The sequence below is a fragment of the Seriola lalandi genome, unplaced genomic scaffold, assembly GCF_002814215.2.
Source record: "Seriola lalandi dorsalis isolate HSWRI2012SDOR001 ecotype SW California unplaced genomic scaffold, Sedor1 jcf7180002054682, whole genome shotgun sequence".
NCBI classification, from domain to species: Eukaryota; Metazoa; Chordata; class Actinopteri; order Carangiformes; family Carangidae; genus Seriola; species Seriola lalandi.
Genome location: NW_019525235.1, coordinates 1,729,751 through 1,754,628, shown reverse-complemented (window position 1 = coordinate 1,754,628; position 24,878 = coordinate 1,729,751). Strand labels below are relative to the sequence as shown.

General features: G+C 41.2%; 1 protein-coding gene across 1 annotated transcript in view; it reads left to right on the top strand.

The window, feature by feature from the left end:
- otud7a (OTU deubiquitinase 7A) overlaps positions 1-24,878 on the top strand; it is a 38,290-nt gene that overhangs the window by 2,576 nt on the left and 10,836 nt on the right. The window contains exons 2-8 of the mRNA XM_023422373.2: positions 13,378-13,507; positions 16,421-16,574; positions 19,286-19,471; positions 19,590-19,808; positions 21,979-22,080; positions 22,739-22,866; positions 23,567-23,679. Of these exons, the coding sequence (XP_023278141.1) occupies positions 16,490-16,574; positions 19,286-19,471; positions 19,590-19,808; positions 21,979-22,080; positions 22,739-22,866; positions 23,567-23,679 (833 nt within the window). The 5' untranslated portion in view covers positions 13,378-13,507; positions 16,421-16,489. The remainder of the gene's footprint in view (positions 1-13,377; positions 13,508-16,420; positions 16,575-19,285; positions 19,472-19,589; positions 19,809-21,978; positions 22,081-22,738; positions 22,867-23,566; positions 23,680-24,878) is intronic.

The window sequence follows — 24,878 nt, the reverse complement described above, 5'->3', positions numbered from 1 at the left end:
TGTTTTTTTTAATCATCGACATTAAGGCGCAATCCTCCTTTGAATGAAATGTATTTCAAGAGAGAATCAGGGAGGCTTTCTCTTTAATATTGAATACAGACAGGATTCCTTAAGGTGGCATCTAACAGTCATTAGATGAAGTCTGTTGTAAGGTTACAGCATACAGTCACAATGGCTGCTGTCTGATTTCTAAAGAGCCCAGTCTAGTCCTTTTCATCTAACACTTGAAGATGAAGTTATTGAATCCAGATGCTGAAACTAAAACCTGCTGGTTTAACACACAACTGAAAGCCATTGGATTACATGATGTTTGATGGTTACTAACATTTACCCTTAACCTTAAGCTTAATGCGTTGCCACATTTGAGCTACATATACTTTAATAGCAAAGGTGTGGATTTATATATATCCATATTATATATATTTTTTTATATATTGTTTATTATATATATTTTTTTTTACTTCAATATAATTTCAAGGTTTTGGGGTTGAATTAATTCAGAAAGGATTATTTTTATAAAATGTATTATGAAGTTCTCCCCTGGGAGACCCTGAAATTTGACATCGTTGCACCACAGAGCACGTGTGATTATGGCTATTATAGTGTAACAATGGCAGTTGAATTTCCAGTTAACCCTTATGTTTTGCAATAGAAAATGTTTCTGTGGAACATGTTTGCTTGGTTTTTAAAGTCGGTGCTTGTTAAAATATGACATATAAGTTTTATAGATTCACCCATGAGCTGGTGTTAGGATTGAGGCTGAGAGTGTGACACTGTCAGAAAGAAAGAGAGACCACAGGTTGTGTGTTTGTGTGTGACAGACAACGATTTTTTTGACACAACAAGCAGCAACAGGAGTTGGATGTTATATTTTGCCAAGACGATATCCTGTGTGACGGCCATATAGCCTGGATGTGTGTGTGTGTGTGTGTGTGTGTGTGTGTGTGTGAGTGTGAGTACACGTGTGTGTCTGCGCCTCCTGCACCTAATTGCATTTGCGTTGCTTCGCTTGTCTGGTGTTCAGTCTGGGATCAGGCTGGCTGCTAGAGACATCAGCCATTGTAACATTCTCCCCACTAGGCCCGATGGGCACAGCCATCCCCTGCCCTGCCTCGAATCAGCAAGGGAGCAGTTTCTAAATCAAACTGAACACTGTTGCACAGGATACCCTTGGTGACTCAATTTAGATTCACGCAGGCCCACAGTGTAGGTCATTTTCATTCATTCAGAAAAAGAGGTCAGGCCTCCTTTTCTCTGCAAGACACAGCTCTATGTATTGTCACTGAAGAAGACATTAAAAAGGAAATGCAGGTTAGACACTACCCGGAGAGAAGAAAAGAGGTAGCGCTGTTCCGCTTGCTTTCTACGTCATTCATTTTCTTAAGTAGAGAAAACAAATGCTCTGCCGTCTGTCACTGTCACTGCCCTTACTTTCATCTTTACTCCATAAGATGCAGCTGTAGCGTTAACACAGCACTTTCTCATAAAATGTCCAACAAAACGCATTCAGGGAGTAAATTTGCCCTTTCTTTCATCTATAGTAATAATTCTCCAATCTTCATTGTTTCCTTTCTGGGGAGATCTGAGTGACACAAGAGGTCCATGAAGTAGAATTGTTTTTGTGAACTATAATTATCTTATGAAGTTTTGCAGGAAAATAAATTAAAAGCTGTGTAAATTTCTAAAGAATATGTGGTGGAAGTCTGTTCAGATTCACCCAGCTGCTTCTTCCTCCCACTGCTTTTTTTATGCCCCTCCCACACACACTCTCTTTGACCTATCTGCCCACCCCCAACCTTCATACTTTCTCAACTGTAGGGTCTGAACCCCATATGTGGTTACTTGATATGCAGATGGGGTCGCTGGAGACTGATTGTAGGATATTTGTTTAAAAAAATAAATAAGGGGTTTGTTTTGAAATAAATTATCATTCATATTCACACAATTTATTTGCACCCCTCCGTACTTTTTGCAATAGAACGCACTGGTATGTCATGCTCAGCTTGACAACTCTGTTATTGCTGTGGTTAACATTTTAGCACCTTAAGGTTTCATTCCTTGTTGCTTTAGTGATGCGTATAGTTAACAATTGTAACAGTAAGTAACAGTTTGCAAAATTCTGGGGGCAGCAAACACTCCTTCATTCATTCGAGTCATTACAGAATATAAATAGCTACACTGAAAATGTCAACCAGGAATAGTGTAAATAATGAGCTTTGATTTAATTAAAACTTTAAAATGAATCAAATGAAAGTTAAGAAGCTCTGCACGGATATAAGAAGCTGAAATTGAACCTGCACTCTTAACAGCTGCTTTGGGGTTTATTTTACAAGATTGGCTAATGCCACATCAGTGATTTAATGTTATTCCAAAAATATGGTTCACAAATCCACAAAGAGGTGGATGGAGTTTGAGGAGTGTATGTGTACTACTCCTGCTGTCACATCAGAAATGATGTTACATCTTTTTGACTATTTCATAAAAAAAAAAAAAGCATAAGAAACTTTTATCAGGAACTTAATTGGCCTAAACTAGCCAATTAATTTAATGGATAATAAAAACCCTCTTTGAACTTGATCAGACCATAGGCTGTACAGTGCCAGATCAGTGAATCACTTAAATTAACCATCTCTGTTGGATCTAAAACACTTGTTTTTGTGAAAGACCTTTGAACTATAAAGGGGAAACATTTTTGCATGCATGTGTCATAAGTCACTACAACATAATTAATTAAATGTCAGTTACTGATACTGGTCTGAGTATGACACATCTTTCCTCCGCAATGTACCCACGCCCACTGAATGCCCTCTTTGCGGGTGCACTTGAGGCCAGTGTACACACATCAGTTAGTAAGTTACTTAGCCCAAGGTTTATTTTTTCATCCAAAAGGCCAGTGTAAAAGTTGATATCAAAGATCTTTGTCGAGCTCAGATCAAGTAACCATTGTTTGTTTCTGGTAAGGGCTTGAACTCCACCCTGGCCTTTTGTAATAGGAGTAAATAACACATGCATCAGATTCAAAGTATCTGCACCTTATTTTTTTTCTGCCTCCATTAACTGGTGACTTGTGCTCCGGTCAAGTATCCTCGACAGCCACAGTTCGGGTGTTGGCTGCAGGAAGCACTTGTGGACCTGCGGTTCAGTTTACAATCATTTGTAGCTTCCTTCAATAGTTTTATAAATGTCAGACAACAAGAGTGAGCAGTGGATTCTGTCCTTTTTTATGCCTCCATACCGGCGACATTATGTTTTCGAGTTCTCCGTCCCCATTCTCGTGAATGTGATATCTCAGGAACACCTTGAGAGGAATTTCTTCAAATTTGGCACAAACCTACAAAGGTTAAAGGTCAATGTCACTGTGACCTCACAAAATACATTTTTGGCCATAACTCAAGAATTGATATGCTAATTATGACACAATTTCACAGAAATGGATAAATACCCAAAAGGTCAAAGGTCAACCTCAATGTGACATCATAATGACATGCAAAAACACCTCTGGCCATTACTCAACACCATAACTCAGGAACATATTTGGTCAGATACTGAATTGGTGGCACTAATCTTGGGTGCCCACCTTGAACCTGTGGTGACTGTACAGATCTTCTGTGCTGCTGTGTTGTGTGAATGTGTGTGAAGCATCCACAGTTTAGAATTTGTAGCTTCTTTGCAGCAACATCCATATTTGAAGCATCGTCGGTTGTCATGACTACAACGTTATTGACCAAGCATGTGAACACACACAAGGAATTTGACATAGTCAATTCAAATCAATGTTATTTATATATCCCTTCATCACAAATCACTTAATACCTCTAAAGTCTTCACTACGTGTATTATATGAGTCTAGACAGACATGGATGTAAACTTGACTGGTCAGCAGAGGCTTACGACCACGGGGCTGTAATTCTAGTTATTTACTGGCTTGTGTTTTTACTGTTATTAGCATCTGGAGAGTCGAGGGGCATTTATCTCTTACCTCTGATAAGAATACATTGGCCATGGTTATATTAGTATTATGTCTTGTAGGTCAGTTTCTTTTTCTTGTGTTTGCAAACTATTTTGCCATCAGAGGGAGATGAGTTCATTTCAAATCCAGACGTTGTTGCTGCCATCAAATGTTGCAACTCAAGCTTATTTTACACATATAATCTAGTTGGAAAGGTGACTAACTCTCTGTCTAAATGCATAACTATGAAGCTGTGCATGTCAAATAAACTTAGAGGCGAATGGTTTCCATGAACCAATTCAGTGAATTTTGAAAGTGTATCCTTAGGCAGTCCTTGTGAGAGAAAATGCAAATGGATTTTTTCCCCTTTAGCCAGTAAACATGCGTGTCTCCTAAACCATGTGGATATAAAAGCAGTGCCTTTGTGCATGTACGTCTTTGAGTGTGCGTGTGTGTGGGTGGGGGTTTGGGTGTGGTTTGATTTGATTAATGCATATAACAGTCGAAAACAAAGGCAGTAATACCTGAATTGGAGCTTATGTTGCTTAGCTGATTTTTTTGGAAGGGGGTTGGCTGGTCAGTTGCTGACTGAGGGAAGAGCTGTACCCTCTCAATATTTGAAGTAATCAGTAACTAGTAAAGTGGTGAAAGATCACCACTGCATTCTTATGTTATAGCCAGAAAACTGTTTAAAACCCAAAAACCTACAGCTTTATGGGTTTTAATGTCTTTTTCCTCAGATACTAAGTTAAGAATGAGGTTATGTGATATTGCCCTTTCCATCTACTTGAATGTACATGCACAACCATGCAAGCACCCACGCACAGAATCAATCCAATACTGGTGCTAAACTGTGCAATACAGGTATTGTGAGATGTAGAGTGTGAGATATAACAGGTGTCAAAACAATCTCTTCTAGTATTTCCTTTTTTTTGTTTCTGTGGAGATAATGAAATTCACATTTTCAGGAGTCATTGTAGGACATTTTGGCTGTTGTGTGATTTTTCAGCTAAAGACAGTTATTTTCTTGACATTTCTGTACATTTGTGATGCTTGTTTAGAAGGTACAACTGTAAGTGATCTAGCCAACATGGCATGATGCACTGCTTTGTAGTAAATGTTGTTTTCCTGTGTTTTAAAAAAAATAATTATAGCCTACTAAAATGAAATAATCAAGTTGACGAGGGAACATAAAGTACTGCATAGCTGCTTAGCTTACCGATATATGGCTGTGTGTGTGTGTGTGTGTGTGTGTGTGTGTGTGTGTTTGTGTGTGTGTGTGTTTGTGTGTGTGTTTCATTTCTGTGAATTCAGAGTACATCATCATCAGCCTACTTTATACATCCTCTGCAGGGCGTAGATGTAAAAATATAGTACACCCCCAATTATCACTGATCTGTAGGTGATGACAATAATCTTCACAGATGAAGCCAATCGTACATCACATTTACTGTACAGCATAAATCTGTACATGTACGTGGTAAACCACATGTAGGTCTTTGAGCTGGCACACAAACTCAAAAAGGAAACACCAGCTGGCCGTAGCTACTGGGTCTGTGTATCTAATGTGGGATCAGACGATTCAGATTAAGATAACAAACAGTTCTTTATATCTCTTCTGTATATTACTTACATATTAGCCTCGTTGCTTGAAACAAACACTTGTCATCAATACACCTGACACAGGCTACTAAGTGTCTATTTATATCCACAGCATACTGTTGATGCCTTTTCCCTTTCTCTGGCATCTTCTTCAAATCAACAGAAAGTCATGAACCCTCTGCTTTGGTAAGGCCTCGGTCTGTAGTCACAGCTGTCTGCTTGTGGGCAAAAGAGGTATTGGCCGCTGTGGTAGTGGGGCTGGAGGGATTGACATTTTAAGGGGTTATGATCTTGTTCGTGCCCCTCAGCAACCAGTTCTTTGTTTGGGTGCATGCTGCACACAGAGCTGAGCTGTGACTGCAGCTCTGTTGGAACTGGAGGTCTACTCTAAGGTCAGACAGAAGAATTATCAGTTGCTTTGTTACATCGATTTGTTGCTTGTAATGTAAATATTGAATGTGTTTGTTTTGGGGAATATATGATGTGTAGCATGTCGTTTTGTTTTTGTGTCCATAAATAACGGAAACCACGGTTAAAGCGGTCAAATTTACAGCTGTGATGGTTAATTCAGATTCAGATGAACAAAAATCGAAAGTTTTGTAGAAACACTGGTGTCCCTCAGGTATAGACACAGCGCAGTGCTCATGCTGTCCACTGCAGCATTAATCAAAATGTACCTCAAATATTAATGTGATGATGCATTGAGTGTAAATTAACAACTCTCCCCTCCATACATATGCTGTGCTTGCAGTGTGCAGCGCAGCAATGAGATGTAAAGTGACATTATTGCTTCTGGCAGCATCTTTCTCACAGCATGTGAAATGCTGCTGCACAGAAGCTCTGCTTTTTTTAAGTTTAGAGAAGGATTAAGCGAGTGAAAGAGAAAGTATTTATACAAGTGTTTGTGCGTGGCTTCATTACTGACTGTGTCAAGGGGTCAAGACTTCAGAGTATTACACTTGCTGTCTGCTGTGCATTAAATGGGAGTGGTTAGTGTTTGACTGACATGCAACAGAGTCAGTCCCTCCACCTTCTTGGCTTTCTCACCATTGGTCTCTCCATCGTCTTGTCTCTGGAAGTGGGGCTCAGCAGTCGATTTCTCAGGGTGCGAGGGTGCTCTGAGGTCACAGCAAATAAACGCCTTTCTGCGGGACCTGAAGGCAGGGAAAATCCCACTAGTGAATAGAGTATAATGGAGGGGTGAGGAGGGACTCGGCACACTCCCAGGTGGTGACTGGAGAGAGAGAGAGAAAGAGAGAGACAGAAAGAGATGGAGATGGCGAGAGATGGCGCTCTCAAAAATCAAAATGGCTAAACTTGATGAGCCTGAAGAGCCCTCGCTTGAACATGTCCTCCCAGGCGCTGATTGAAACAACGTCATATGTTGCAAAGGCCGCCCATGATATTGTCTGGCATGTACACTCACATGCACACTTTTGCTTTCCCTATACATTTCTTACTGGTGATGCACATACACAATCACCACAAATACAAGCTTGCCATTGTGGCTGCAGGAGGAGAAGTAGGAGGAGGAGGAGGAGAAGTAGGAGGAGGAAGAAGAGGGACAGAGATTGAGGCTGACTGACTGATATGAAGGCTGAATAGCAAGTGGTGCTTCTACTCTGCATTGAAATTCACTGATTGAATCTTGTGCTCTCAAGCAAGGACTTTGAAGTTTGTAGTTTGGTGAGACATTATAATATCCCATTACATGAATTTCCCGTGCCACTTAAGTGTGCCGTGTTCTGAAGCACGCTAATGGATTGTGTTGATTATTCACTACTGATGCAAGGTGGAAATGATCTGTTTGACTGGAATTGTGCTCATTTGTTTTTCCAACGCACAATTACCCCGAGTCTAACACAACACTAATTTCCATTGCTGTGTCTTTCCTTTTTCTGTTTTTATTCACTGAATCACATCAATAAGAGCTGTTTTGAAACTGACGTCTCGTTTTAGTGTTTCCATCTTCTTGTGTGTTAAAATAGAAAAGCCGCATCCATTGTTGTAGCAAAAGCAGTCTTTTTTTTCTTTTTTTTTTCCCCCTCTGACCATAACTGAGAGGGTGGCTTGACATTTTGCTGTGCACAGGCATGTGAAGACGTACCGGGTAAGAATGAATGCCATCTTTTATTAGCTGTCTTCTGTGTTTTGGCAGCCATTCGTGGAAGCACTTGCTCTGTTAGCTTTGAGATGGGTAAACACACTGCGGGCACACTGGGTAGCGAACATGCATTGGTTAGTGTTTTTGCATACACACATATACACACATGCATGTTTTTGCCTTCTCACACACCCGTGCACTACAACACCAGGGATCATAGGATGTTTAGCACAGCGGTTTCAGCCTGGTGGTGCTTGGCCCAGCTAACTGCAGCTCAGCTCACACACCGCCGATGAAGCAACATTTGGCCCGCCAGAGCTGTTTGTCCGAGCCAGAGTCCAAGATTTTATTCTCTGCTTGGCCTGAAGAATCCAAAATATTCTGTCAAGTAGAGGAGGGATCAGACCCTTTGAGGTTTCAGTAACTTCATTTGCGTTTGACCAACAAGCCCACATCCTCTGCCCTGCCCTCGCAGTACAAGTCTTTTGCCACTATTTTGTAAACCATGCTCAGGTTTCAGGTTTCAGAGGTTCTGTTGGACACGTTGGACCACTGCCGTCTACTATACCGGGGAGCTGTGAAATAAGCGAGTCATTTAAACGCAGCGTGCATGCTGAGATTAACTGTCTGATTCATAGATGTTGTCTAATATTGTATTTAGTTCCTTTTTAATTACAACAACAAGCTGACAAATCCACAGTTTGAACGTGAAACCTTTATGAGGACACACTGTATGTGGCACCGGTGAGCTATCTTTTTTCAGAGGGCACATCTTACAGCAGAGAAATTATAACACATGAAGATAAAAAAATGGATGTGTTGAAGAAAAAGAAATGGTCTAAATTAGATCATATAGACCGATCAAACCAAGATGTATAGCAACTATTTTCAATATAGATTGTTTTTTGATTATTCTTTTGGACTGTAAATGTCAAGAAATATTGGGGGGGGTATTTTATTATAAGTTCCAGGTGATCATCCTCATCATTTGTTTTATCTATATAATAAAAACAAGAAAACCCTCCTCAGCTGCTAGGCCTCCTCTCCTCTCCTCTCCTCTCCCGGCTGGAGGTGGGTTGGAAACTGACACCAGATGTTCTGCCACTGGCAGGTTCAGCAGCAGCCTGTCACAGTGTCACATCCAGTCTTTCTAAAAAGGTACAATTCATCCACCACCATCAGACTAATCAATTTTACACTTTGTCAAGTCAAGATGGTCGTTTGCAGCAGGGGGAAGGGCATGATGAGACACAACACTTCCTCATGATAGGATTTTACTTTGCGTTCAGTTTGAGATCCTTTCCCAACTTTGACAGCCTTCTCACCTTTTACAGTGAGGGCTGAAAGATAGAACGACCTGACACTTAAACACTAATCAGCTAATATTGATGAAATATTTTGCCTTACTGGGCCTTTCTTTCTTCAGTGTAACTGGTCCACATAATGTGACGTTATTCATAGATACAATTTTGAGTAGGAATTTATTTTAAGTTTACTTAAAGCATCACTGGTAAGCTTCTCATCAGGAATTTCATTGTAAAAACAAAATATGGTGGCAGAAGTCTCAATCAACCAGAATAGTGTAGTAAATTGCATAATATTGTTTGGTGTTTGTGTTATTTTGCCCCTCCTCAGCACAGTACTGTGTGCTCTCCTTCTGAAGCAAAGGTTTTTCATGTTGTTGAAAGGGTTCTGTGAAATGGAGGAAGTCAGAGGTAGAAGTAGACAACGCAGCTTTATGGCAAATAGGGACAAAAAAAAATAATTATAAGACTCTTGTAATGTTATGAATATACATTAAAGATACCTAACAGTGTATAAAGGATGGGCTTTCCCTAACAGCATCGGTATTTTATGCTGTAGCACACAGTCCACTCGGTGCACTCAAGAGTACTCTGACATCTACATAACCTCACATTTGCAAAATATAAAAATCTAAGTCAAAATAGAAGCAGGAGCTTTTAAAAGTTTATTTAAGAGCATAACTGCAAAACTGTTAACCTTGGTGTGCATGTATAGGATTTACTGCCTGACCATTTTTATAGTTCTGGAGGAGATGCCGTGTAAAGAGTAGAGTGTAAGTGTTTGTACGGTATGTTCACCTCCCACCTGCTGTGTATCTGCTGTGCATGTGGGCGATCACCACTCACTATGGAGACAATTATCTCAGCTATAACTCATCTTATTATGGTAAAATTGTTGTGTATATATAGATGTACATCATGGAAAAATAGCCTGTAGCACATTTGCTTGTTATGGTGGAAAAGAGAATCTGTATTAAATGACAAATAAGCTCCTGTCAAAGGGGAACCAGTTGTGCATCGGTCTTCCTGTGATTGTCTGTATTGCTCGAGTGAAGTATTCACCGACTAAATCCTGCCTTCATTGTTCAGTGTCATAGATCAACTCACAGTAAGTCATTTCACACCTTCTCATCAGCCAACTTGTTTACTGGCAGTTTAAAGAAGTGAAGCTTCAAATAGTGTTGAACATAAAAAAAGAAAAAAAAGGATGTAGTGGTTGAGGTGCTGCTGTACAGTATTTGCATGCATAGTTGCTTTGAGGTCGAGTTAAAACCAGCTGTGTTTCTTAGCTTTTCATTTTTTATTTATGCTGTATTTATCCTCTGAGAAAAGGTTAATTAGATTTAAACACCTATAAAGCCCCTCATCTTAAAACATCAGGTATGTTTATTGTCTTGTGGTGTAACATTTACTTATAAAACCTAATTGTCAGCTGATCATGATTGATTTTGTATGGTGGTGGTTATTGTTAAATATACACATGATTTAGCTATTTAAATGTCACTTTATAAAAAAGGGGGACTTTAATTATAAACATCAGCATTGTACCAATCACAGTGGGTTAGATCCAAGCTGTGGATCAATGGTAATGTGTTTTTGCTTACGTATATTAGGTAGGTGTTACATTTATATCAGATCTGATGCTACAGGCCACATCTGGTGGAAGTTGGGATTAGATTAACTAACAAGGTGAGACTCTTGGATTTCAAACTGTATAGCTGCAGTGTCTGTGAGGCGGTGCTGTTGTGTTTTGTGATGATGATGATGAAGATGATGATGATGACGATGAAGAATAATTAAGAGGACGGTCGTCCAGTTTTTTGTGCAGGCAGATGATTAAGAAATAAGTTCTATGTTCTATGTCTTTTCACTGTCAACAAATGGCGCCTTGTAAATACGGAGGGACTGGGGGCAGAGTGCTCACGGGTCAGTGGACCATGCAAAATATCTAAACAATGCAGTGTGTGTTTGCGTATGAGGAGAATACACAACTTGACTCTGTTCTGTTACTAATATGTTTGCTGTGCATAAATGTAATAGCAAGATTGTAAGAGATAAGACATCAGAGTGAAAATAGCTGGTTGCAAGGCTGCACATTTCCCCCGGTGGTCTCAGACTTTGAATTGACACCACAACATCAAACATACAACCTGTACTGAACATTGCCCGTTCATCTCTGCCCCAAATACAGTTCTAGCAAACACACATTCATTTCTGGGTGTATAGGTATGCAGTACGTACTCTCAATATTGTATTAACGGTTAAAGTCTTGTAGATCTTTGTAATATTAAGTATTTGCCGACAAATACTTTGAAATGAAAGAATTCTGTGAAGGAAGGAGTATTCTTACATAATGTTAGCACATAAATATGTGGTTACATTCCAGGTCTTGCATTAAGAACTTTATGTAAAGTAAAATTAATTTACAGACATATTGGCAACAAAATGTACTTAGAGTAGCAAAAATAGAAGTACTCATTTTTCTGCAATAGCCCCCGTCAGTGATATGTCATTAAATTATCCGATTATTATTAGTTTAATCTACATATTTTGAAAGCAGATCATACAATATTTTTGTAGAATTTGAATCTGAAAAAGTAAATAGAGCTGTGAAGAGAATGTAGTGGAGTAAAAAGTACAGTACAGTAAAGTTTTCCTTCTGAAATGTTGCTAATAAAAGTACAAAGTAGTATATAATGGAAACACTCCTTGAGTAAATGTACCTTGTTACTTTCCACTAATTAAAAGAATTAGAGCAAAGCCTACAGTATAGTTACTGTGAAACGATGTGAAGGATTTGACTTAATACATGGGGTGGCTGTAGCTCAGGTGACAGAGCATTATCTGTAAGGTTGTCGCTCCTTGTGCTCATGTGTCGAAGCGTCCTTGAGCAATAATGTGAAGCGTCTGCCAAATGTAATTGTATTTTTAAACTTGAATCACTCACAACAAAAACTTTTGGTCACCACTTTAGAGATGACTAAATTGGAGAAGTCAGTAGGGCGTACTTGTTTTGAAATGTTAGTCATGATCCAGCAGGTGCCTTTTTGTAATCAGTGTTAGCCGGATAAATGTTCTATTTGCAAACTTCTGCTTAATTATTTTTAACACACATAATCTCAGCTTTAGTCACGTCACCTCCGCCTCTGGAGTTGAATATCCTTGTCCAGACCTGCTGATTATTAGTGGTTCTTCTGAAAATACATGTTTCTTACAAATGGCTGAAGTAGTGATAGTTGTTCCACGGTTGATTGTCATTGTTCAGGCCAAACTATATCAACAAACATACAACTAATGGGTAAGTCCACTGATTTCAAACTTAGACTTAGTATTTCTGATATTTTAAAGACGACATCTGGCTGATTTTAAAGGTGCTGTGGACAAAGTTGCTGTAAGAGATTGTACAAATAAACATAGGAAACTTACAGTATGTGAACCTTTTTACTGTTCATGTGAATTATGTATGACACCCAAAGGATATTTCAGTCCCACTTAGGATGGCTTTGACACTAACTCCTCAGCACTTGCCAGTATTCTGCTGAAAGGGTGGTGTGATCCACCGGGGAGGATGGCAGAATATCCACTGAGTTTCCACTGTGGCTGCTCTCACACTCTTCTCTCACCGTTTCCATGTGTGTTTTTCTACACACACACACACACACACACACACACACACACACACACACTACATAATCACATCTCTGCCCGCTGTGTCATGCAGGATCATCCTGGAACACAACAACCCACCAGTGACCTTCTCTGCCTTTACCGGCATCAGCGTGTTCGCATTTCATTACGTAAAAGCAGCGATCGTGAAGCTAGCACTGCACTTTCTTTACCACGTCGGTGGTGGTGTCACATAAACACCTGCATGTTAGTGTGAGAAGCTGAAAACGTGATTACGCCAATGTAAAAGAAGGTGGGGGCTGGGGAAAAAGGTGCTGCTATTAGCTAAAACTCCAGTTGTTTTTAGCTGTTGAAAGGAATGTTTGTGAGTATCCAAGAAGAAGTGACGCTGCTTCACTATGACTGGTGTCATTACAAACAACACCACCAAACCCTTTTGGTTTCTAAAAATAGAGCATAACACCAAGTGATGCAATTTCATAAAACACATTTTTATTAAAAAACATTTTTCAGTCAATAATGTAATAATAATGAAATGTTAACTATTCAACTGTAATCCTCAGTCAGTTGGATGAAAAGTCAGTAGACAGTAGTGGTTTCTAAATGACACATGATGAAAGTAAAGGCTTGAGGGTTAATTTTGGATTAGCGTATCAACACCGATGCAGTCATACACATATGTGTCAGTTGGGTGTTTTTACAGCAGCTTCAAACTCAACCCAGCCAATCAGAACTAAGAGGCATAACTTTCTGATTCAGGATGATAACGCTGAATATTTCTGTTTTTTCAGGGTTCTGTGCATCCCCAGCGTCTTCCTCTGCACTGCTGCCTCTGAAGCCATGGACTAGAGCTGCATCTGGTCCTGACAGTCCCGTGGTCATCAGATGGCGTCTCAACAACCCTCAGCGAAAATACAGAAAGTAAGTTTGATTTTAAAAATCAAAAAGTTGAATTGCTATTATCTACTGCACATTGTCACTGACAGTCACTAAATAACAATAAAGGAGGTATTCTGGAGGTATTCTCTATTTCTCTAATGTCAACAAATCCCATAGAAAGACAAAAACGAATGACAATCACAATTCTTTTTTTCTTTTTTTATTCCCTTTATTGATAAGATAACGGAACAAAAACAAGTGTGACATGAATTTATGGATACAAAATGGGCAGACATGTAGATATAATAATAATATTACAAGAATATGATGTGTATGGTATGAGTCTGTAGTGTGTGTGTGTGTGTGTGTGTGTGTGTGTTTGGATGGGGAGAGTGAAGAAGACAGTATAATGATGATAATCAATGTATAGTGATAATAAATGATGTCACCATTTATAGCATTTATATGATATCCTCATTGTCAATATAATGGTAATATATATTACAACAATGACAATTAATGCTGTTATCAAACATTACTTGTGACACCAAAGCCTGATTTTTAACCCTATTCCAGAGACCTCCATTGTTGAACAAAAAACTCTTAAAAACCCTGGGAACTTTCTTCATTCTGGTGTACACAGGCACTGTGTTATACAGATTTTATACTTGTGTCGAAGTGGCAATAAAACAGTGCAAAATTACATTCAGAACCTTATATACATGGAAGAGCAGCAGAGGTATTATTAGCAAAATGTACTCAGAGCAACAAAGGTAAACATATTTGTTAAGCAGGCAACATCATTTTATTATTGATACTGATGCTGTTTGGGGCTGAGACGTCGTAGGTGTAATAGATGGACTGACTCGTTGTTGCTTCTGGTCTTTTTCATGGAATAAGCTGAAAATAAGAAAAACACAGACAAATGTCAGCCCCGTCCTTATAAGTAGATACTCCTCTAGTTCACTGCACTGCCTGTCACTGTGTGTCATCAAGCCTTCATCTTCTGTGGAAGCCTGATACATCATGTGTGACAAATATGCTAATTGAGACTGTGAGTAACAGGAAGCTGGACCTTCCCCGCATCCACATGGTTTTATGTCAGATAGAAAAGCATGCATTAGGGCGTTTCTGAGTCATAATTACCTCCCACAGGGACTGCGATCTGATCAGGGCTCTAAGGGAAAAGATTAGGTCATGACTTACAATATTCAGCTATTTCTGTGACTTGCTCCACACCACTAGACTCGAGGCTTTTTGCCCCGCAAGGCAATATTTTGATTTTCACTTGCAGCCTATTATTCTGTATTAGCGATATGGAGTTAAGTGTCCATCCCTAGAGAGTGTGATTGTGCACAAGTTTGTCTCTTCGGTCCGCAGAGAAGGCTAATAATTCACAGACTGGCTTTCAGGCCTTTTTAAATTTCCTGTAAGAGGTGTCCAATGCTTTTACATGTTAAAAGCAAACATGCAGAGGTCCAAATAAAGAAAGTAAACCTCTTCAGAGATACATTCGGGTCACCTTTAATCTAATCATTTATAATGTATTAACCATAATCTCGTGATCGGTAACAAATGTTAGTTGTAACTGCTGCAGTCGACCACCCTGTGTTTCCTGTAGTTTACATGTACTTAGATTCTCTCAGTACAATAACGCACATGCAACACAATACAAATGGCTGACAGTAAGTAGGTCAGCTAAACTACAGCTTAAGTGCGGCTTTGACTCATTAATAATGCATATGATAAAGACTAAAGTTGCCAGGTCTTGAACAAAGATATTTTTTTCTCTGATGCTAACAATCAAGCAGCTTTTTTTTTTTTTTTTTTTTTTTTTTTTATGGTCATGAGCCTTTAATTTTAATGTGACGATAAATTCAAATCTGAGATTTTTCTGTCACGGTCAGTAAAAAAAGAAATATGCCATGATGTCCTGTTCATCCTGCTTTCAGTGTAATCCACTAATATTGCTCAGCCTCAGAAGCAGGAAACAACAGCATTTGTTGTGCGTCAGAGTGTCTGTCAGTTCATAACACTGAGCCACAACCTAATGGACAGTCATGTCATGTGGCACACACTGAGAGGTGGTGCCGCTCGCCTGCTTGCTGCTCAGAGACGTGGGCAGAGTGTCTCGATGTCTCCGGCATGCTCTCCCTCCTCTATAGGTCAAATCCACAAGCCTGAGCAGCCTGAGCATCCCTCAAACCTCCGGTCCGTACACAGAGGCCTGGTGTCAGAGCTGCGAAACCTGTGGGTGTTTGTTTCTTCACTGACAATGCTGTGAGCTCCGTTTCTGGAATGAAAGCTATGCATGGACTCATTCATTCCACCGGCAGAGGGACTGAACGCATGTGTATCATCGAAATGCTGTTTACGACCTAGCAAGGCGACGCTTGTTGATTAATTAGGGCTCTAGTGTTACATAGCCATGATGTAAACATGCTCTCCAGCTAGCGTCATACAAAATAACATCACACTGAATCCCCCAGCTCCGGAGACAGTCGCCAGCCATCCTTCCTTGCTGTCCGACGCATAGTGATAATGTGGTTTAAGATACTGGATCATACCCAAAAACCTCTGGTTGACACTCAGGCAGGAAGAGGGTTAGCTTTGTTATGGTCATGGGCGGTGGGCCAGAAGCTTTGGAGATAGGCAGGTGTGTCCTGGATTCGACCTCTGGCTGTGTTGTTGACGTTACATCTGTGCTGCTGGATGTTATGTTATGACTGTTAGCAAGAGCTGGGAGGAGCACTGGGAGTGGGGAGCTATTCACAGTACTATGAAGTATCAGCTCTATGAAGCATTACACATCAGTACAAGCAGGCTGGGGATACTGGCTGGGATTAAAATAAGAGAGAGGGGCAGTCCAGTGAGTTTTGTAGTGATTGATGTTTTTTTTTTGTTGTTTTTGTGTGGATTTACTGTAAAACTGTGCGTTGTTGCTGCCTTTTCCAGATGAGAACGTGAAGGCTGGCGTCCACCAAGGCCACCGCTGCACCTTGGGCAGCGCACACACATGATCACATGACTCTGGACATGGACGCGGTCCTGTCAGACTTTGTTCGGTCCACAGGGGCAGAACCGGGTCTGGCACGAGACCTGCTGGAAGGTAAGAGATCACTGTGACACTGAGAGACACCGTCCCGCATCTTCAAGACCAGAGACTGACAGCTAAACTATTATATAAAAGACTGGCTATTTGGGAATTTGTTTTTTTGATCAGCTGCTTTCCCCCGTTGTGCTGTGGTTGCACCCGGGTGAGCAGAGGAGAGCAAAGAACAGAGGAGGAGAGGAAATGAGATGAAAGGGAAGTAAAGGAAACAAAGGAGAGGAGGAGAGGAGTGGGGCCTGCAACAGTGAGCCAGCTTGCTGATTTAGAGGCCAGTGTGACGGTTTTACGAGTGCACTCCCCAGGGAGAGCTTTGTGCCCATTCATTGGAACTCATTGAGGAGCAGAGTGCTACTGGCACTTGTATAGCTTACATACATTGCCACTTGGAAAAAACACACAGGAGAGCAAAAGTGCACACAGCAACAGAAAGCTGAAGTGTTGGATTGGTTTCGATATCTAGAGACTATAAAAGTGATCTGTTTTTTGTTTTTTGTTGTTTTTTTTTTTTTTTGGGTGGTTTTCCAGCCAGTTTCACTTTGACCATGTGCATCCCAGCATCTGTTCAAACTGCAGGAAAGGAGAAGTGCAGAAATCACTGCAGATACAGTTTCTGTCTGCTTCATGGGAATAAAAGCATGCACCACACTAATCAGACTTCCATTAGGGGATGAAATCCTTGTGGAGTGTTTGCAGTACCTATGTGTCCTGGAAATATTTTTGTCTCTGTGTGTACATAATGCAGCCGGTGTCTAGTCTGATAAAAGGATTAAAGTGTTGGGTGTCTCTCTCTCTCTCCCTCCCACTCAGTCATTTTTTTGTTTTGTTTTTTCCTCCTGATTCTGCCTTGGCACCAAGCCACAGGGGAATACGTGTGACACTGACAGACACCAAACAAGACACTGCACTCAAGACAAGACAGACGTGAGCCCGGGTGCCCTATTTCAGTATTATGCCTGCTGCTTTGTTCTGATGTTAGCCTAGCTTTCCAGACCTGCATCAATCAGCTGCTCTGTTAACCTCTGCTCTGAGTCAGGCTGGTATGAGGGGACAGACAAGGGGCGTGACAGAGAAATATGACAGCACCAAAATGTGGTGCTTCCCTCTAGAGGCCGGTTTATGTACTGAATCCACACCATTGCATGTGCTCTGAGAGGAAGAGGAGAGGAATTTGTCTTCATATTTATTAAGAACTAGGACATTTTCTGAGTAATAGGGTGGGGGTTTTTAATTTTCACAAGAAAGAAAAAAAAAAGGTTAAGAATCTAATTTTGGTGATTTTGTTTAATTAAAGAAAGTAGATTTTAGAGTAAAGCTTGCTCATAAAGATCTACTTCTACTGTTCCTTTATGGAAAATCCTCTGATGAAAATGGTTTAATTCTGAATCTTGTAATGAGAAAACAGAAGTGCAATGAGGCTACAGTGTTTCTAATGGACAGGGATAATGTATGTTCATTGCGGATGAATTTATCAGTGTTCCTTTTGCTGACGACAGCCATTACAAATGAAGCGGTGGAGACAATGTTTTCCATGCCACAGTAATAGTGGGCTAATGTAGAGGCATTTAAAGAGCACGCATTAGGTGCTGAGTGGCTATGTAACCGGACCTTGGGTTGTGTTCCTGCTTAGATCCATACAGTGCAATCAGTTTTGCATTGATTGGCATGAGAGATGGTGATTAGTGGCGCCACTTTTCATGTTTAGACTGCCAAGAATCATCATGTCTGGAGGTCAGGGAGAGAGAGGACAACTTCTTTCAAGTCTGTTAAGTCTGTTTGTCTCACGCACTTGCTCAGGTTACATGCAGACAGACACCGGGCCCTCTGAATGTTCGCCGTCGAAGGCGTTTATGTGAGTTTTATAAAGACTGTTTTGCAGATAGCTCCTGTGGCATCGTGAGAAGACACGCTAAGATATAATAAGACTGAGGCGTGACTTGTGTCTCTTCAACCTGGAAGGGATTTCCGTTAGAGAGAGACAGCACCCAGAGGAGACAACTGTGTCTTCTCTGTTTGTGTTTTCATGGCGTGCATGTGTTACCAATATATATGTGTGGGTATGTGTGTGTCTGTGTGGGTCCCTCCTGCCCATCAGGATATTGCTGTCACTCTAGCACAGGATCTGTCTCCCCTCACTATCTTCATTTTTTGTGGCACCACCCAACCTCAACCTCTAGTTATTCACCTTATGATGCAGCATGTTTTACTCAGACAAAAGCACTGTACGGCCTTCTTCCATAGGGGCTATATAGTATACCATTATGGTGGCACTCAGTATTTTGATCTGTTTAGAGATCTGGGAATTTATCAGTATTTAATTAAAATATTAAAAAAGACAGTAATCTTAAAATCTTGTTGAAAATGAGATTATCACAATACCAAGTGCATTGATTCTTGAATCTGTCTCATCTGCAGGATTTTACCCCTCTTTTCCTCTACACTTTCTGCTTCTCAGTTGCATTTTCTCAGTGATTCTCCATGAGATAATCCTGTTTACTGTAAACTGCAGAGAACAGTGTCCTGTTGCACCAGGAAAACAACAACAGTTTTTTGTTTGGTTTTTTTTTGCATGGGAATGTGACACTGGGTGAAATTTGAATTTAAATCACGCTGTCGATGATAAACTTATGAGAGGGAACATTTATCCTGGATATTTGTTATCGTTATCATTATCATTTCTAGTGTCTGTAACCTTTGTTTGTGTCCCGCAGGTAAAAACTGGGACCTCAGTGCTGCTCTGAATGATTATGAGGAGCTCAGGCAGGTCCACACTGCCAACCTGCCGCAGGTCTTCAATGAGGGCCGCTACTACAAGCAGCCAGAGACACGTGACACACCCACCCATGTCAGCAAGATCGACAGGCCGTGTGCACAGAAGCAGGAGGACAATGCACAAGGTAGCGTGGCCACCTCAACACAATATTACCATCGCCAGTGACCTCGGCAGTTTCCTTCGTCTTCCCTTGCTTTCAATTGATCCACTCAACTTCCTCTCGGCCTCTTCTCCCCTTTTAGAGAAGCGTCTGTCCCGCGGCATCTCCCACGCCAGCTCTGCTATTGTCTCCCTGGCGCGGCTGCAGGTGGCCAGCGAGTGCACCAGCGAGCAGTTCCCTCTTGAGATGCCCATCTACACATTCCAGCTACCAGACCTCAGTGTGTACAGCGAGGATTTCAGGAGCTTCATAGAGAGAGACCTGATAGAGCAGTCCACCATGATGGCTCTGGAGCAGGCTGGTGAGTACTGCAGGATATAATATAATGCAATACACTCACTTATCGTACCCTCCAAAACCTGATATGAAATATGTAAGACTCTTATGCACTTCACTATTTCCTTAATTTAGATTACACTGAAATGCAGAAGCAGCGGCAATGAGAAATGCTAATGAAAGTCAGCAACATAGACAGAGAAGAAGAGGGTGAGACTGAGAGTGAGACTGAGCAGATCAGACTAGCAAGACGACAACAACTAATTCAAAGCACCCTGGATCCCAAAGGGATCCATCTCCCAGCTGAAGCTTTGAAATAATGAAGAGAAACTAGTTAGTGAAGTTTCAAATCTTCCAGCAGACTTTCCCACACAGAGAGAGCACAGATCGTAAAGCCTCTCTCACCTAATTGTGTTCAAGATCAGAGTACAGTCAACCAAGAGGAATATTGGATCAATTAACCATTCAAATATAAATAAGAGACCGACTGTTTTAATAGTCTTATAGATACATTTTTGACAGTGATTCTGTCCAGTGATTCCCAACCCAGCGTACGTGTACACCGGGAAGCAAATAGTAAGGTTGAAGCTGCTGCAAGAACTGAATAAACAGATGAAATAATGAGGTAAAGGTAATGGATAAAAGCTTATAGTTATCTATAAGTAATCGATAACTGGTCAAAACAGAATATAGATAAAAACCATTTCAAATGAACACATTTATGATGGGTGGTACCAGTGGAGATGTACTGAAATTGTGGTTGTGTTGTGGGTGACAGTGTACATCCGATATAGAAAGTTGGGAGCCACTGTCCAGCCAACCAGAAGATAGCATCTGATCTCAATTTACAATTGTAAAAATCTTCACACTGTCATAAATTTCATCTAAATGATTTGCATCACTAACTGTGGGTAAGACAAACGCATAGACTCTGCACATAAGAAAAGGTAAATTCAGGTTCAGCAGCCAGTTGTGTATTAGCCTCATTTTATGGGTGGTTGAATCTTAGGCATGATCGTCCCTGTGCTCTGCAGATGGACGTTTCTGGGATGTAGCATCATTAAACACACTGGGATGTGATGGCAGTTCATCCTTCCAGAAAATAAACTTAAATATATAAGTTGAAAAACTAAAATCACCAACTGCAATCTGATGGGGAAATTCAAAAACATCAGCATTTTGAGCCTGTCTACACTGTGGGGTAAATCATTCAGAGCCTCTTCTGTGTTTACTGTTGTTGAATAAATGATGCATTCAGATCAGACCAGGCTCAGAGCAGCGAGGCTGCCTGCAGTAAAGCAGTGTGCAGCGCCCTGGGCTGTGAAGCCGTCGTTTTCTCCCTCAGGGACACAGGCAGGGCGGTGATGGAGCAGAGACTGGAGATACTGTAAAAGTCAGACTGAGAAGGAAGATATTCAGAGGTTTTTTTTTTTTTTTTTGAGGAGGGAGGGGGAACCGCTGGGTGTTTGAGGGTGCATAGCATATGGCCTGTGCTAATCATTGCCTTCAAAGTTCAGCTATCAAGGCTAATTATTCTTGTTGGCTAATTGTACTCAATGGGCCGTTACTGGTACCTGCTCCGGTACTCGACCGAGAGACATTCTGTGAAGTAGAAGTGACACACTTTTTTAAAAAATGAATGTGATTGATCATTTAACGGACTGGAAAGTAGCAATGACCTACTCTCTCCACAAGGTGGTCAAGATTTACGCAGATGTCTCCAAAAAAATTTGGGCTTAATCTGAACTCAAAATGACACCAATTACTTCAGTTTAACACTATTAGTCTACTGCTGGACTGCTATTAAAATATGAACAGGTTTCTGTTTTATTTATTTTGATTGCCTTTTTCCCAACCTACGGCTTCTGTTTTCAGGCTGGGCTCATGGAATAAATTCCCTTTCTCTTCTCAAAGTTATTTTTTTTAATTTTTCAAAGTTTCCACCGAGGCTTCTTTCTTGTAGATGATGTACTTCTCTTCAGGGAGATGTTCGGCTGGGTTAGGAATCAATGGTGAGACATTGGACTGGACTATCCAAATACATCTGAGTCTGGAATCTCATCAATGTGTTTCAATTTACGTAGATTAAGAAAACGTTGAAATTGAAAATGGGATGAGTTTTTTTTTTGCGCTGTTGTGTGTCCCAGTTTTGTACAGAATTTATGCACTTATTATTATATTGCACCTGTGTGCAGGTCGTCTCAACTGGTGGTCCACCATGTGCACGAGCTGTAAGAAGCTGCTTCCTCTGGCCACCACAGGGGACGGAAACTGCCTCCTGCATGCTGCCTCTTTAGGTGAGCTACTCGTGTACACTTCAGTATATTTAATACACACTACAACCATAATATCCATCATCATCTCTTGAAAACAGCGTTAAACATTAAGCTCGGTTCGGAACAACTGTGCAAGTCAGGGTTACAGCTGCTGAACCCAGAGAGGGGAGTGAGAGGATGAGGAGGAGTTAGGGAGATGAAGGAAGCAGGGAAAAGAAGGGAGAGGGGAGATAACTCACCTATACGTTGCAGGAAACTGCAAGCTGCAGAGATTGCGGGGTTCAGGGAATGGCAGCGTATTCAGGTCTGTGCTGAAGGAGATGGTTGACTCCCCAGTGTGAGGACTGCTGGAGCAGCAGAGGGTTAGAGGCACCGGAGCTAATGTAATCTGCACTGACAGTCAGATAACTAAAGCCCTTTGATGAGTGATGAAAGACATTTTTAGTTAAAGAGCTGAGGTCACATCCGAATGTATGACCTGGTGCAGTTAAGAATTGCAACCACTGGTGTTTTGCGCGACCTTTCTACATATTTCATTATTGTAAAATCTGTAAATAAAGTATTTAAAAGAACGGCAACCTTTTGTTTTAGTCAACTATATGCGATGGTGGTGTTTGTCGTTGTTTTATGTCCGCAATCTTAACCTGCAGTGACAGTGTTGTTTCTCTGTGTCAATCAGGGATGTGGGGCTTCCATGACAGAGACCTGATGCTGAGGAAATCCCTGTACACCATGATGAAGAGCGGAGCGGAGAGAGATGCTCTGAAGAGGAGGTGGAGGTGGCAGCAAACCCAACAGAACAAGGAGGTTGGGACAGTGTCCATCATAGCAAACCGCACCTCCTAAACGCATCGCATCCTCTTTCACTAATGACACATTAATACATCCAGGGATGAGCCTCTGTTAATAAGCGCTGATTTTAGCTTCCTTGTCTGGCTGCGCATTTGGATTTCTGCTGCAAGGAAAAGAGTCTTTCTATGATACCAAGTATGCATTAGTAGCAGTGCTGCTAATACTGTCAAATCCTCTGCACTTCCTCTCCCTTCTGTTGATGTTCATGGATTAAAGTATTTGCCGATCTATTAGAAAAATTGTGTCACCCAAGATAGCACAGGCAAAGAAGTAGTACAGATGCTCATGTTTTAAAAATGCCCGGGGCGTCTTGGTGGCCCAGTGATCTGAGACATAACCCATGTAAACGCAGCGTCCCAGTTTCAGTCCGGGCATGGACCTTTGTCACATGTCGTCAACCTTTCTCTAATTACCCATATTTCCTCTCTGCCTCTTCTGTCAAACTGTCTATTAACAACAGTAGTATGCAAAAGTTACAAAAGAAAATGGCCACATGTGCAGATGCATGAAGCTTCAGGGGATAACCTTGCAGATGCAGATGGAAATAGTGAAAATGAATTATAATAGGGATTGTGTGGGTGAGCACCGGCACGTGTTTTATCAGAATTTCCATTTCTGTGTGTGTGTGTGTGTGTGTGTGCGTGCGTTTGTGCAGTCGGGGCTGGTGTACACTGAGGAGGAGTGGGAGAGAGAGTGGAACGAGCTGCTGAAGTTGGCCTCCAGTGAGCCTCGCACTCACCTCAGCAAAAACGGCAACACCAGTGGAGGGTAAGCTGTTTGACTCTCATATTATACACCTTTACCCCCACCCCCCCACACACACACCCACCCCCAAAAGCATGCAGGCATACACAATCTGCACCCCTAAGACACAACACATATTACATTCCTTTAACCAGAATCCAGCAGTGTTTGCTCTGTAATCATTGTGTAAGAACAGGAACACAGTGAAACAGAGCAGCACTATAAATTGTGCAGCTTTCATCCCACATCACACACTGCAGCTCTCCTGCTGCGTTTTAATGCCTCCTGCATTGAATCAGTGCAGGATGCCCACAGTGAAAACAAAAGTGACCTTCTCGCTATAAGATGGATTTGTCAGGGAAACTGTTCCCACTCGGACTGTTGCTCTTTCAAATTGCTTCTTTGATTTAAGGGCATTGTTGAAGCACACGTGTGAGACTGTGCCATCTACTGGCTGCCCTCGGTATTAATCATTTCCTCCACAACAGCCTCCCATGAGCTGTGGGTTATTTTAGCTGCTGCAGGTGATGTGATTCAACCCCCCTCCCTCCCTCCCTCCCAGTTTATAAACAAGTGTAAGAGTGGGTTTATCTCAGGCTTCAGAGGCAGATTGGAAACTAACTCTGGTTTCCTCCTCCTACGCACAGAAACCTTGTGGTTTTCTGTTTCCATTTTCACTGTAATAAGAAAATGAAATTTCTCATGTACGCGGTAGGTATAGCAGCTGATGTGGTGGTGAAAGAAAAAAAAAAACACAGCTATGATGAACAGAGGATCTCCTTAATGCAACTGAAAACAGCAGCGTCTGTACATTGTCTTTTCACATTCGCTCGCTGCATTTTTCTCAGTGTCCAGCACAAAGCTCTCTGTCACTGAAAATATCCCTTTAAAGAGCATAATTTGCTCATTTAGTCTGGTGGTTTTAACCTCTCATTGAGTTTGACTGTAATACAGTAATCAGGTTAGGGATGTTTGATGGTCCTAGTGTGAGATGAGCCCCTAAATGGGATGAGTGGGATTCACATATTAAGACGCTCTTTATTAGAGTAAATGTGGCAGCGTGGCTGTTTGTGTGGCTGACAACTTAATTGTTGTACATCCGCTGGTTCCCTGGTGGTTGCATGCCTGAGAGCTCTTCCTCTGCTTTTCCTCTCCATCTCTCCCTCCCTCTCTCCCCCTCTCCCTCATTCAAATGCATGTATGAATAGATAGATCTTTGTACA